Raw genomic sequence first — 16,157 nt, 5'->3', positions numbered from 1 at the left:
ACTTCATGGCTTTTTTTTTTGTTTTAATTATCAAGTCTTCACTAGTGACTATGCATTTGTCATTGTAATCATATTAAGATTTATTTTTAACCTGGCAGTGGGTGTGAAGTAACTGTCATGCCAAGTTCATCTTGAGATAAACTTAAGAGTTGAAGGCAGAGAGCACATGCCTCGGGATTGGGGGTGGGAAAAGTCAAACAAATGTAACAAGGTTGGAGTTAACAGTGTTTACACTTGAAGGTACTGGCCTTCTGAGAAAGTAATTTCTTATCCAAAATGACAAAACATAGAACAGGTCTGTTTTAATTACCAGATGTAAAATATGTTAACTTACAAAGTAAACCCTGAAATTTCACTCCAAAGGGTGGAAGGTATTCAGATGACAACTTTTTAGATGAATGACTTACAAATTAAGAATTGCAGTAAAAGTAATTGAAAGCACCAGAACCTAGCTCCTTCTAAAACTAAATCTGTTCACTGCTAAATTAAAACAGAATTGTTCTTGCAAATAATATATACATTGCTCTGATATCTATATATGCCTGGGTGATTTACATTGCAAACATATTTAGCACATAGTTCTATATAACACTGCTGAAAAGCATTGCTTTCATCAGTCTGTTCAAAGACAATCACCTAGGTTGTCCTAGAAATTATTCTGTTTGAAGCACTGCAGCAATTCATTACAGTGAATTTTAAAGAGATTTTCTAATTGAAAATGAGCCTTTCAAATATTTCTTTCTTATTCATTAAAAAACCTCCAACCAACCAACACAACCCCAGCTTGCCTCGCTTTGGAATTAATGTGCTCATTTTACTGAAAAACATTTGCAACTCTAGACAAGTTTCATATGCTGCATGACAAAACCCAGAATATCATGCTAGTTATACTGAATCATCTCAGCTTTTTACCAGGATGATTTTTTCCTTTTAAAAGAGGGGGGCTATTGTACACTTTCTGAAATGCTCGTTTACAGTTTCTACGTTATATTCTGGTCCAATAATAATCTTATGATACCACATTTTACTGCTTAGGTAAAGGTAATTGTCTTCACACAGCTACTTCCAGAGGACACCACCCATCACCACCCCTGGGAAGAACATTCCTTCCAAACCAGGAACAGTTTTAGTTTATTCTAGACTGAGATAGCATCCTGCTGGCTACTTGTCCATTTGAAAATCTAGTCTAGGCATATTAAGGGCTTCTGAGTACATAATGCTGCCGAATTACTGCAGATATAACACTTCTAACTTGAAAACATTTGGGGAATTTTATTTATCCTATTAGTATACACTCCCCCTAGAGCTGTGCAGTATTTGAGAAGGATACCACCATCGCTGCTTGTGTTTCCTCCCACCTCTCCTTCAATGCAGCTTCCTTAAATAAGCAAAGTGCCATGATATCTGAAATAATTCTGACCCTGTTGTGAATCATACGCGGTCAGCACTTCCCCTCTGCAAAGGCCCTGACTCACAACCCCTCCCAGTTCTTTCCACTGGAGGATTCCCAGCCCACAGCAAAGTGACCTACCCACATCAGTCTAAGGAGCAAAGGAACAAGTTTAGTTGTAAACCAAGAGGTATAGAGCAAACTAAACCCTCCCTCACCTGCTGGCTGGGTTAAATGAACCTTCAGGTATCTAATAGCTGAATGCACATAATTTCAAATGGATGAAATTAAAACTTCTTGGAAATTTAACAGGAGGAGAAAGTACTACATGATCTAAACATGGTCACGTATTTTCCTAAGTCTTCAACCAACACTCATCTTGGACCTGTTATCTCAAAAAATACCATCAGCAAAATAAAAATAAGTCATAATCCCTTCTGCTGAGGTACAACTTCCAGCTAAATGCACCTGCAGATAACTCAAATATCAGCTTAATTTAAGGAAAAAAAGTATGTTTGCACTTGGATGCTTTTCAAGGAACACACACACAGAGACATCCTATGGGGAGGGAGGAGGGAAGGGGAAGATGTTTCACGCTCTGGGGAACAGCCAGGCTGCTAGATATGACAAACTGTAAACATGACTGCTTAGGAATACAGCTACAGATTTCCCAAATACAGTATTAAAAACATAAATAGGCACTCCTAGCAAGAGTCAGACTATTAGCTAAGTTAAACTACAGCAACTATAGTTAATGAAGACTATGACTAAGTGTGGATTGAGACATTTTTCAAACATATGAGATTACTTCTGGAAAGGTGCCAAGTAGTTTCACGCATTTTTTTTTCTCAGGTAGTAAAATAATTTATAAGTCTTTAACAACATAAGATAGTTAATTTTTTACAACAATCAATGATTTGACCGTGGCATTTTCCCAGAATGTTATTTCAGGGAATAGGCTGGGTAGTAGAACAATGTTTCCTTCTAAACCTAAACTATTTCAATAGTCTTCTTGATAAGAAGTTGCAACTCATTGTCAAATACCCTAATCAGCAATTCTAAAGCACTTCAGAGACTAAAAATTTGTCGACATATTCACCTCAGACTGGTCAAGTATTGGAATTTTACAGATGGAGAAAAAGAAGTTGGAGGTTGAGAGAATTTTTCACAGCCAAACAGTAGGTCAGTTGTAAGCCAGGACCAGAGGTCAGAACTTCCTTTGCTCCAAAGCCCATAGCTATTAATTTTTTTAATCTATATTTTCATCACATTCTTTTTCCAAATTTACTACAAATTATTTTTCACAATATTTGGCTATAATATACAAAAATACAAGTTTATATATATATAGATAGATTATAGATGTATATAGTTTTTATAGAGAGAATTTTGCAATTGTCTTCTGAAAAATGGAAACATTAAATCAGAATTTTTCACTCTTCTAAGTGTATCTGGAAGGACACACAATAGAAAAAAAAAAAGACGTTCAACCTCTTATCTGCCTTTTCCCAGAAGAGGCTGATCTTGTGGCTGCAGAAACGATAAGAGGTGCCTCCTGACAGCTCCTACTTACTTGGTCTGAGAGTTCTAATATGGACAGAACAGAGGTCTAAGTCAGAAGCACAGATTTAAAGGCTCAGGCAAAAGCCCCCAGGCCTAAGTTTTTCTTTTCATACAGTAAAAAATTATACGCTAAGCCTTGAAGTGAAGGAGTCATCCCAAAAAAGCAAGTCTTCTGCTGGACCAGAAGCCTTGCTGCTTATACCATCACAGCAGGGAGGAAACAAAATTGAAAACGTTGGAATAACAACAGGAGTGGTAGGTTTTGGCAAAAGAACAAAATTCAGACCAAAAAAAAAGACAACAAATAAGCCAGGCAGCTTACCCTTAGGGCATCGGGGTGCTGCTGAGGAGGTCCTCTCATTTGTGCAAAGCTAACAATTTCCAGAGAATGCCACAACAAAAAAGCCAAAGGGCACCAACACTGCCTTACTCCTTTTCCAGGAACACCAGGTGTTTTTTGGGCAGAGTAACTCCTATGTCAATTTTGCTTTACAGCCAGTTCACTGTTTCTTTTTTCTGCAAGTGCCCTTAGGGAAGGAACAGCACTTCTATCTTCTCAACCCTTTTTTACCCCCAGGGGACCATGCATGAACCATCTCACAAAGATGCATACAGAAGAGTTCATTTAATTTAACCCCCTTTGTTTTCAGGAGTTTCCAAAAGCATTTCACTGGAATCTTGGCCCCTGAAAGAGCATTACATCTAATGTCTGATTACACCCTCAAGCAATCCCATTCACCGAGTCTGTTTGATAGAGTGTGGAAAGCCAGATGAGTCCCTTATCTCTGTTATAACCAGCTTATTTAGTATTTATAGAAATGTCTTCGAGTGTTTTTTAATTTTCTCGAGAATTTTCTAGTATGTCTTCAACAAAAGCAGTCAGATGAACTTATAGTGTGCAACAGTGTCTGCATATGCCGGCACCCTGGTATCTTGAAGAGTTGCTCCACCTAACTTGACTTTGTCAATATAAAAAAAAAAAAGCTAAAAAAACCCCCAATGGTACTTGTAAGAAGTTTGCAATCACGTTCTCACCTTCTCAACTGCTTTAGGCTCCACTTCTAAGGCTCTAAGTCGTAGCAAATTAAAAACCTTTTTCTTACATCAACAGTCCTATTCCTTGGCTCTATTAAATGCCATGAGCTGCATTTAACTGGCATTGGTAAAACAGACTGAGGAGAACAGTATTAATTTCATATCATTGTGAATGGAATTAGTTGCTAAATGACTAATAGATGGGTCAGAAGGTGTAACAGAACATCCCCTGACCAGCTAAATCTTTACTATGGGTAAAACAACCCAGCCTGGGGGCAAACTAAGTTCTAATTCTAGAAATTTGTCAGAGATTGCTTGACTGGTAGTTTGTAATTCTGACACTGAATCTAGTAAGCCAAAGTGGTTCAGCAGACATGAAATCTACAGGATAGTTTTATCAACATTAAAATATCATCCATAAGAAATATATTATTAAATTTAACAGATTTAATAACAGATTTAATAACATCTGTGACAAACATACACAAATCCCCAGGCATATCACTCTGTGGAAATAAAAAAACATGTTTCTGCAACCTTTCTCAGCAATGGCAATTTTTATTTAATTAAGAACCATTCACACAGAGCTTAAAAACCAGTATAACAAGGACACTCATCAAGGTTCCCACTGCAGTCCAACCAACAAGTTGAGGACAAAGTATTTCCTCAACTTCTAGCCTAGCATCCCCTCTGTTAGACCAGGCTGAATACATGTTGATTGTTATTGCTAGCCAATAAAAACATTCTAATAGCTTTTATTTGGCAGCTAGGAACTAGCACACTGTCATGAAGAGTTGCAAGTTATCCATTAAAGGAAAAGCAAAACACATCCTACACCACTGCACTTCTACAGTGTGAGGACAACTTTATCTTAGAAATTCACTAAGCTCCCTACTATTTGCCCTTTCTCACATTCTTCCCCTGCTTGCCTGTATTCTCCTCCTCAGCCTTTTCTTCCAGTACTGCACATTACCTGAAAAACTAATACACTAATAAACAAAGACATCTTTAACAAATAAGTTACATGCCTGAAAAATATGATAATTTAAAATGATAAAGCTTAAAACTTTTCCAGGACAACTCTCTTCCTTTAACCAGTATTTAAGCTTGAGTTCTGTACCAGAAACATGTTGAATATAAATTATATATTGGCCGCAACTGCTTGATCCAGCTTTTAAAAACCAAGCTTGAACAGAATCAGAAAATCAATTACTAGGAGGAAACCAAAAGAGCAATCAGCAAATGGTGTGGTAAGTTTTTTGTTTCCTGAAAAGATCTCTCTATTAGAAGACTGTATACAACCATCTATAAGAACCTTTGTTCCCAGTTCCTAGAACATGCTTCTCAAGAGACTGAGGTAGAGCAATGCATATGGTTGCAATATAACCACTTCTGTTGCTCCAGAAAAAACATCACTATGCTTGCACTTAATAGAGTGACAAAATGGTACAAGCACATACCATTAAGAAGTTGACAGAAAACATATAAAACTGAGCTAGAGAAAGAAAAATTCTTCATTGATTTACTATTATCACCTTCAACACAGCATGTTTACAGACACTGATCTGCATAAACATGGCTGAAATACTTAACCCTTGCTGTAGACAACACATTGCAGGTACTACAATCGCAGCTGTTATCAGAAGCAAACATCTGTCAAGGAACTGCAGCCCAAAAGAAAAAAAGGCAGCCATGGTGATGGATGCAACATTACAGCTATTAGATATTAGCTGGATTACTTAAAGAATGTGCATTTTAATGTACCATTTCTAAAGGTAAATTGTTCCTGCCTCCCCCACCACTTAAAGAGTTATTCTAACAAGAAACTTTATTTTTGTTACTACGTACATATTTATAAGCCAATACAAGCTGGCTTAAAAATACAGTCTTGATTAACATAAATGGATATATATCCAATTTTCAATCTTCAAGCAAAATCCATACTCAACTGGAAGACTGCATACATTTATTAAGGAGATGCAGAAGGAACCACCAAAATATTCATGCATTATATAAAATGTGAGACTTTAAAGTTCAGCTTAATTAGATTAGTTTTTATATTTTGAATATGTAGACACGGCAGAAAAAAGGCACAGTCACTACAACAAAACCTAAACATAAAACTTTAATAGATTAAACAAATATAAGAGGAAACTACTTGTTTTTTGAGTACTTACAATGTGTAAGAGTTTTAGCACATCCACAAACCTATCAGAAAAGCAAGAAAAAAGCAAATAGTTACATTTTAATTGCCTAATTAAAATAAATTGAGTAGCTGTTAGCTTTAGCATTGATACTTACACTTTCTCTGAGCTCATGATCTCCTTGGCAATATGGTAAACCTTTGTTTTCTTTCCAGCTGCCTTATTCTGCAAATAAAATTGTACGTTATACCATGCATCTACTAAAATGGTCATAAAGATCATTTCCAACTAGTAGTTCCTCAAATCCAATGCACTTATTCAAGTTATTTCTAAGAAAAACCTTTTACACTGCTTTACATTTGGCTTTGAAATCTTCTGTCTTTTCAGGATTTGTGAGAAAATCAATTTAGCTTGTAGCTGGAAACAATGATATTAGCTAAGATTAGCTTTTACAACACTATCAGCCTTTTCATTTGATTATTAGAGGAAGCACTGAAGCCCATAATGGATAAAGTCCTAGCAAATAACAGTTATTATTTAGCAAAAGTACTATAGTACAGATAATATTTCTACATTATTTGATTTTTTTCCTGATTAATACAGCAACAGTAATATTTGTGGTGAACTCAAAGGTGTTTCAGGAACATCTTACAAGACACATGCACTTTCTTTACTGAAAAGCAAGATGAAAGGAGAGGAAAGGAAAACACACTGAAAAGTCAGCTTCTGACTATTAAAGGAGCTGCTGGAATACATAGGAACTGTGCTGCAAAGATGCAGTAGCGTGAGCCTTGTCACCTACCTGAAACACTGTAGAGATGATGTTGGTTTTTATGCGCACATTTGGCTCTCAAAAAATCAATGCTACTGTTCAACATCAGATAGAGTGAACAGGTTTAACAAAGCAAATGGGGGCAGGCATCAGGATGTAGAAGTGTTCACTACACAGTGTAGCTCCCACATACAATTTCCCTCAGATAAAACACCTTTCTCCAAAACAGCTCTCAAGCTTTGCCATATGCTTCTCTGCTGCCAGCTGTCACCACATCTATTACACATTCAGGCTTTCATTTTAATGGACTGTGAAGAAAGAGCATGGATGAGGAGCACTAAAGCATCCCGGGATACACATCCCAAGTGAGATGGAAATCCTGGGGAGGTTGTATTGAGTATCGTAGTATAATAAAGGCACTGAACAGTTTGTCTAGAAAATAAGATATTGGTGACATTATATCCATGAAACTTTGGTTCATAAGCACTAATATCTCAAGATTTGTCTAGATATTTAGTTCTTCTCCAAACCTGTAAATAAATGTCAAGTGCTGGAAATGAAACCATGGAACAGATGATACTCATAGGTTGGTTTCAACGATATTGTTGTATTCAAAATAAAAAAAAAATTAATTAAACTTTTTAATTTGAATTCAAATGACATCGTGCCTTATTACTAAAATTAATTTCAACATTAAATAATTTGGTGTTGCATCACATATGTACAAATACATTATTTATTTTATATGCAATGTCGACATCTGCACACAGAGCTGGGATTTGACCTCTGAAATTAAACTTAGATCTATCCAGTGAGGGTTAATCGCATTCAAGTGAGATTGTAACACCTATCCTCAGGCCTCTGTGGAAAGCACAGTTGACAGGCACCCTACATGACTGAATTCACAAGTAAGTCAATTATGCAGAGCAAGGTATCTGCCATCACTGTAGATGTGACAGTTGCAAATGAGATGAAAATTAGTATTTTGAGAACAAGATGCTACCGCTAAACAATTACAAAATGAAATATCACAGTCTGTTTTCAACCCCATTTGAAATACTTTTCACACACCAGCTGGCACTGAAAAGGCCACCTTGCATTTGCTCAGCCAAAGATACTCTGGCTCTGAGAGTCTCTAACGGGAGAACCCAAAGGGTACAAATAGGGCTCTTAGGCACAGATTGGAAAGAAGTCTTTTAAATCCCCTAACAGATATAAAGCATCAAAATAGTCAGATGCTTGTGGTAAGGAAAAATAAAAACAAGCCCAGCTGATGACCGGTGCAGACACTTCATTCTCCTCTGCAGCTGCTCTCCCTGTGAGGAAGTTGGTTGTTAATCCCCAGCTGCCGGCCCGCACGTGCTGAAAGCAGCTGGAGCCAGCCCACAGCAGATGCCTCACAGCAAGCGCTGAATTACTCAGTAAAACCTGCCCGAGAACGCTCCTAATGGGGACACTTTCCTGTAAAACTCCATTGTGAAAGGTTCAGGGCACCTCTAAAAGCACACAAGGTAAGTTAGCTTTTATACAGGTACAGTCTTGTTTAGTTTCACAGGAACAAGTTTTTCCCGTGATTCTTTCCCTTTCCCAATTTATTCCTCTCATTTGGTTAAACAACATCCAGGTCTGACACATCAAGCCTCTCTTCCAACACTAACAAGTTTCATTGGATTTTTTTTTTTTTTTTTTTTTTTTGGGGCTTTGGGTTTGTGGGGGTTTTTTTGTTTGTTTTGTTTAATTATTTTTAAGGAGAGGAAGCAAATATATCAAAGGAAACAGCTGTCAAGACTGATGCTGAGGAGAGGCACTGGTCTATGGGAAGGCTGGTTTCAAGGCATCCAGGACTGAGAAATAAGAATGTGAGTATCCCCAAGGAGAGGGATAGGACCCTCAAAACTTCATTACATTTGGAGTAGTTAGCACTGTCTTCTTGCTCCTCACTTGAAGAAGTAATAAGATTAAAATAAGGGAAATCAGTCCAAGCTGGCAGTCACAGAAGCTAGTAGAAGGTCAGATCTCAACCCCAACAGTCAATTGTGGCTTACACTCCTTCAAGGGCCACAGAGGTGATTTTAAATTTTCAGTGCACAAGAGACACTGTGCACTGTAGGATCTGTGAGTTATAGACAACCTTGTTAAAAGCTATTTATAAGTCTCAAAACTGAAGATCTCTAAATGTACATCTGTGCATGTAGTTCCATTAGAGGGGCATGGTAGGTAGGTCTACAGCTCCATGAAGGAGTGAGAACAATTATGCCAGGCAAAACACACCTTGTAGTGGATATTTTTAAACTTGACCTCTTAATGTCAGGCTAATATGCACATATTAAATTAAACTTCTAGGAAAAAAACAACCACTAAACAATAACAATGATAAAAAATACATAAAGTTATGTTGATTTAATGCCTTTTATTTGAAAATATCTCAACAGGTTGCAACTTATGAAATAGTACAAGAGTGAGGAATAGCTTCAGAAGATAAAAATAAAAAGATACCTGTTTATCTTCTTGAGGATCAGTCTCCCCTTTGCTGGAATCAGAATTTGTGTCATCATCTTCATCAGAACTGTTCATGATATCTTCTTCATCTGATTGAATATCTCCCACTACCACATTAGGATGATCATGGTGGTCTTCTAAGGACCTAAAATTAAAATATGTATAGTCAATAAACATATAATACTCTATTTATGTAAAGAACTTTTGGTTTTACACCACAATAAATGGTATACTTGTTATCAGAAATATTGAGAACAGTAGTGGGCAGTCTGAAAATGACAGTAGGTTTTTCCACAGTGGACTCAAAACTCAGCAATGATTTGTCTATGCTAGAATTGATACAATGCTCATTGACAGTGTGCAAAAGCCACGGTACCTTTGGAGTATTTATATTATTCTTGTCCATCAGAGTTTGCCTAACAAAAAAAGTCTGATAAATCTATTCCCTTACTGGAGGTATAGTACAACATTTGTATGGTGTGCCAGAAGGATAAAGAAAGATCACAGCCATTTTGCTATCCTCTATCTGATAGGAGCAGGTCTTGTTTCACATACGGTACTTGGACTGGAGCTTTCTGTCTGTAATTCTAGATTTGTGAATATACACAGGGCTGTTCCTCAATGCATGTGCTAAACAACTACATCAGGGATGACAAATACAGGCTGAGTGAAGAATGGATTGAGAACAGTTCTGAGGAGAAGAATTTGGGGGTGTTGGTGGACAAGAAGTCCCACATGACCTAGCAATGTGCACTTGAAGCCCAGAAAGCCAAATCATACACTAGGCTGCATCAAAAGCAGTGTGGCCAGCAGTTCAAGGGAGGGGATTCTGCCACAGCAAGGTGTTGATTAGACAATGCTTAAGATAGAGTTAAACAAACAAACAGACATCACCAATGACCAAAAAAATCAACACACAAATGCTGATCACAAATAGAAATATATTTAGAGAAGACAAGATTAGCTGGCTTGTGGACAGACCTTGGTCAGCCATGAAGACAGAGAGAAAATTAAAATAGCTTTGTTCTATTACGACAACACAGGAAGGACTCAGGAAACTCCCAAGCAGTTACTGTCTCCCAGAACCAAATGGAGCAGGGGAAGGAAGGCGATTACTGTAAAGTCATCACCGAGTTCAAATGAGGTCCGGAGCCAAGAGTACAGCACCGTGGGTGCAGAGACACCCATTTATTTCAATTCGGAAATTCACAGCTTCATGCAGGAAAAGAGCAGCCACCAGAGAGCTGAGTGCTGAGGACAACAGCGCATGGCCTATGCCAGGGACAGTTCCCAAAGAGTCTCCAGGAGTTCCACGAAGCTGAAAAAGCAGCTTTTTACTGGAGCTAGCAGGAAACTAAGACTTCTGCAGTTACTCATTAACTTCAGCAATTCAGAAAACTCCTTGTCTAATCTATATAATTCACAGTCAAGTTGGCCTGAGAATGTTTATTTCAGCAGATGCTATCTCATATTTTATTTTATAGAGGACAAACATCTTTATTACATCTGTAGCATGACATCAGGTAGATATATCCCCCAGCTTTAGTCAAAACCTGCAACAGAAATAATACTGCTACTCCTTCCTTTCTAAATTACTCAGTTTTACCATCCACATCTGCCACTGAATCTACCTCTGATTAGGGGTATTTTTTTCCCCACTGCAAAATATATTAAGCACTTTATCCCTGACCACACCGAAATTCACTTTCTAGTCCATTATTCATTAAATTTTAATTTTGTTAACAGACATTTTATTGCCCCTTTCCCTATCCCTAAGATTTGTTTTAATTGCCACTTCAATTTCCTTTAACTAAGATTCCTTCTCATCAAGGAAATGCCTGTGACATCACTGCTCTTTTGCCCAAGCATATTCTACTGGATGCCCACTCCCAGACTTTCCTGTCAGTTCCCATTTAAACTTTTCAGGGCAGCTGTGCCAGAACTTAAAGTTTTAAAAATCCCACCCTTCTGGAAGTCAGAAACAAGAATACTTCTATCTGAGGCTGTATTCTACTTGTGCAAACATAATCCCATCACCAGTGAAGGATGAAGAACAAATTAGATGGCCTGTGTTGTGTGAAGCATTTTCTAAATGTAAGATTAATCAGCTTATCTAATAGAAAGTTTCACTAAAAAAACTACTTAAAAATGTTAATAGTTAACTAGTGGTGATTTAGGATGTTTAGTAAGTGTCCACAAATGACAGCCAGTCACTGTATACATTTCTTTTCTTCCTATGAATCACAATATTTAAGTAGTAAGCTCCTTTTCTGGCTTTTGTGGTGTGGATGCACCTACTATTCATGTAAAGGAAACTACGAGAGCTGAGAGAACCATCTACAAAATCTTGCATACGGTATCTGCTCTACTAAAGCATCTTTAGTAATCCCCATCACTCTTTATCCTGTATGTGCTCAGCTTACAGCTCTCTGGTTCTTTTACCTGATATATTTTGTTGAGGCTTTTTTTGGTGGTTATTTTTAAAATTTTTTTCCTTCTTTCTTTGGTTTTTAAAGAAAAAAATCACCTTGGATGATTAGATGATTAATAAATCAGTTCACACCCAGTTGTTTTCCAGAATTAAACAGGGTGCCAGTTCAGGGACAGGATACAATACTGTAGCCATGGGTAGATGCCCTTCTGATGGTATCTGCAGTTGTGTTTCTTCTTCAGAGAAAATGGTGACAAAGTCACTGTGTTGACTTGCACTTATCAGCCACGTGCTGGAGAACACATGATTCTCCTCATACCTTTTGCCTTAACCTTTCCTTGTAAATGTTATGGCTTTTCTGGTGAAACAGAAAGCAGTTTTATATTTACTGATTACTCTTTTCTGTACTTTTACCTCTGATGTCATCTTTAACGTAAGTGGATGTACAGTTCTCTTAAACTTATCTCTGGATATAGTGAAATGCCTTGTAGCCTCTAAACGTCTCTGGAAATAGTAGTAAATCTTTAAATAAACAGAATATTTTCTAACATATATGAATTCCTCTTTTCTAAAATACCACAACCATGCAGTAACGCTTAAGTGGCTCTTCTGATAGGAATTTTGGGGATACTGTGACCTATCTCTATCTTGTTCCCTCTTCATCACAATTCTTTGTCCACAGCAATACCAAGAGAAACTTCTGCATTATCAGTCATGTGAAACACCATCCCTGCCAACTCACCGTGCTGTGCACTGAGTAAGAATATCTTGCCATATCTCGTGAGCAAGTTATCTAAATATAGGCATGGGGCTTTTTTTTATTTGACATGTAAAATGAAGGAATCATTAGTTTGCCTCAGAACGAGCAGTTTATGGGATGATGCATATATATTGTCCTGTATTCTCCCATTGCAATAGTAAAATATTAATGAAATAAAACACGCTGGTCCTAGTAAGGCATTCAGCAAGATAAACTGTCAAAACTTAAGAAATGTCATCAAGCTATTACAGCCAGAAAAATAAATCCTAATCAGCATAAAAACTACTTATTGTCTTCAAAAGATGACTAAGACTAGTTCAGACTAGCTTATTTGTATTATAGAAGCTTCAAGTACACCTGAGGCTTCACTTTCAGACACTGTTGATTTAGACCCTGCATAGGGCACCGTAGCCTGAAGTCACAATTAACATTTCAGTCTCAGTTTGTAATTCCTTTAGAAGGCAAATAGTATTTTAAGCTTGACTGAGATGATTCAGAAAGATTCTCTGCCATGGAATGCCCCAACAGTAAGTATTTTATAGTATATTGGAATTACTTCAATTGTTAGCATCACCATAACTACTAAAAAGCAAGTTTCCACAGCTCCAAAGTATTAGTTAAAATAGATTCATCCACGTTGCTGCTTTACACACATTTCCTTGTGATCTTCATTATTTTTAGATCTTTTCTCTACTTTCAGTAAGTAATAAAAATATGTAGGAATGCTGAATGAACAGAACCTTGCACATAACACATTGCTAAACTCTTCATTTCTCATCCTTTTGTTGCTTTAAAAGGAGTATCCATTATACTCTGCTTTATCCTTCTGTCCCTTCCTCCAATACTTCACTGTGGGGATTTTGTGGGAGTTTCTGTTTGTTTGTTTGTTTATTTTTAAAGAAAACCTTCAACATATAGGCAAAATTACAGAAACTGGAGTTCCTACTGAAGTCAAAAATACACACCAGATCATCAGAGTGCCAAAAGGCCTGGCTTGTTATAACATTTCATCTCAAATCCTTTTTGTATTATTAGAGCATTTCACAATCTTTCCACAGCTGCTTGCACCTCACTTTCCCCCAGAGAGGCAACAATGAATATTCGTGTATATCCATTTTCAGATTTTAATATCACCAGTCCCTGTAATCAATTTCACTAATTAAGGCTTATTCAGTTGCTGTTTTTTCAAGACCTAAAAGCACTCTGACTCTCTGGGGAGGCAGTAGCTGATAACACTGTTACATTTTTATACAACCTTGTACTTTTAACAGCTGTAGGTAAGGCAGCATGCTCCACTGACTAATTCCCTCAATGAATCCTGGTTGTACACTTCTGGGAAAATCCAAGGATAAAAGACTTTAAGAAAAAAAATTTTCTATGGCATCTTTTCTGTTTGGTCGTATCTAAATTCAAAATCTCTCTTTCAAGAAAGGGCTGCAAAGATAAAACTCAAGTTAATATCCCAAAACAATTTATGAAGCAATTTCCTGATTTGGGTGCTCAAGACAATAGGAGATGCTCCTGGAAACCCAAAGCAAAAGTGAAATTATTGCTTAGTTAATAATTGCTTAATTTTGTTTAGTGAACTTTATATTAGTTTTATTCAATAATTCTTTTTAAAGACAGTCCAATGTCTCTAATATTTAATTACTGTAGGTTTTTGGAAAAAAGAAAATCAGTTCTAGAAAACAAGCATACTTGGCAAAGCACAAAGATAATAAGGAATACTACCTGGGATCACTAGTGAGCTCCTATGGAAGTTTTAAGAAAATACATAACAAGATTAGTCATCAGCAAGATTAATAAAGGCATCAATTATTGTACTTTTTGCATGAGTTACATTTTGCTGCAATACCTCAGCTCCACAACTATCCTGAAGAAGCCAACATCAGCACATTTCCTTTCACAAACCAGTCTAGAAAGCATAAAGATGAACTTCATATCACTCCAGATGCATCTGCAGTGTAACCCATCATATATTCACCTATCATTTGAACTTCAGATTCTCTGGACAGCAGTGACTGTCTATCATTACAGCTAAAAAATTCCCTCCCTCATTGTCCTCTTCATGTACCCCTGCTTTTCATTTCTTCTTCAGGCATATGGGACCTTTAAGTAGCAAATGAGGATGAAATGCAGCCTAGACCAGGGGGTTTACTTATCTGAGTTATTCCTACAGCATCAGTCACCTCTCTGGTTTAATGACCGACGCACAGATGAAAAAAGCTGAAGCTGAGATCACATCCCTCTTCTCTAGATGCTGTGGATAGTGTGAGAAGGGTACTGCTGCGGCTCTCACAGTGCTGACTTGGCTGCCAGCACTGGACACTGGTTGCCTTGTTGCAGCCAAGCTGCTTGGGCTTCAACCTCTCTGCCAAAAATGGTGCTTTTTCACAGCAAGAGAGCAAGATAGCAAGGTACCCTCTCAAATATGATTTTACACAATAGCATTAACATCATGCCATTAGTTCTTCTGCAGTAATAACTCAATGAGTTGTTCAATCAGTAAGTTCTCATATTGAGTTGTTCAATCAGTTAGTTCTTCATATTATTATGACTAATAAGAAAAAAGGCATCAAACCAGGAATTTTTATTGGTCTGATGGTAAGGAATATGACAACTGATTTTGATCTTCCTTTTATTCATATTTTAAGACTGCCTGAACAGATCACACCTGCGAGATTCATTAGTTCTGTCTGCAAGCGATCCTTCAATAGGAGACATGGCAAGGAATGAAACAGACCTCTGTAACAGTCTTTAAAATAAAAAGCACCACAAAACAAGAGGCAAACAAACTAGACCCATGAATCCATGATTATTTGCATCACCTATAACTGTTGTGCTATATTGTTTCCAGACTGGTTAGGGAACTTAAAGGATTCAATTACCAACATAAACAGTCCTCAAGCATCACAGTTAGAAAACAGAAACAACCAGCATCCAGCTGAGCAACTCAAATTGAAAATATTCTGTGCACTCCAGGCTCTTTTTTATTAAAATTGCAATTTTAAGACTTCAAGAATTGAAACAAAATTATTTTAAACAATATCATACATACTATATGCATGCATTAGCATCTACTTTTTTTATAAGAGCCAGGATGCTTCATGACAGTGATACATTACCAAAAGAAAAGCTCAAGACAACCTATTTGAAATGGATTTTGGTTCAGAGCTGCTTGCACTTTGAAAGCTGTCTGCTGCCTCCCAGGCAACGGACTAGCTGTTGAGAGAGGACAGGTGGGAATGCCAGGAGTTTGCTCCTGCAGGGAGAAATACCAAGAACTACTCTCTTTGTCCCAGTCTTTACCTCTGGTGCTCACAGCTCACACCTGGGATTTCTGGGCAAGGAGGATATCACAAACACTGCTGAGAGTTGCCACCACATTTAGCCTGTTAGATCATGCCACTGGCAGCTCCTTCTATACTTGGCTGAGCATGTTGCAAACTGCAACACCTGACTTGCTGGAACCAAGTTATCCCAGCATTTGCTGCCAGCAGCATTAAGTTTAGCATTTGTTATCCTCAGGCCAAGACAGCACTTATTTCTTTCCTCAGAAGAAG

At 37.4% G+C, this 16,157-nt stretch overlaps 1 protein-coding gene across 2 annotated transcripts in view; it reads right to left on the bottom strand.

The window, feature by feature from the left end:
• Positions 1 to 16,157, bottom strand: part of FGD6 (FYVE, RhoGEF and PH domain containing 6) — a 72,157-nt gene that overhangs the window by 34,550 nt on the left and 21,450 nt on the right. For both annotated transcript variants that reach the window (XR_010430719.1, XM_064655424.1), the window contains exons 3-5: positions 9,401 to 9,548; positions 6,290 to 6,357; positions 6,166 to 6,196 (exon numbers count right to left, since the gene is read on the bottom strand). Coding sequence is in view for 1 of the 2 variants with exons in the window: in XM_064655424.1 (XP_064511494.1) it covers positions 6,166 to 6,196; positions 6,290 to 6,357; positions 9,401 to 9,548 (247 nt within the window). In the remaining variant the exon portion in view is untranslated. The remainder of the gene's footprint in view (positions 1 to 6,165; positions 6,197 to 6,289; positions 6,358 to 9,400; positions 9,549 to 16,157) is intronic.

This window comes from Pseudopipra pipra, chromosome 5 (genome assembly GCF_036250125.1).
Source record: "Pseudopipra pipra isolate bDixPip1 chromosome 5, bDixPip1.hap1, whole genome shotgun sequence".
Taxonomy (NCBI): domain Eukaryota; kingdom Metazoa; phylum Chordata; class Aves; order Passeriformes; family Pipridae; genus Pseudopipra; species Pseudopipra pipra.
The sequence above is the reverse complement of the archived record's forward strand: the minus strand, read 5'-3'. Positions and strand labels throughout refer to the sequence as shown.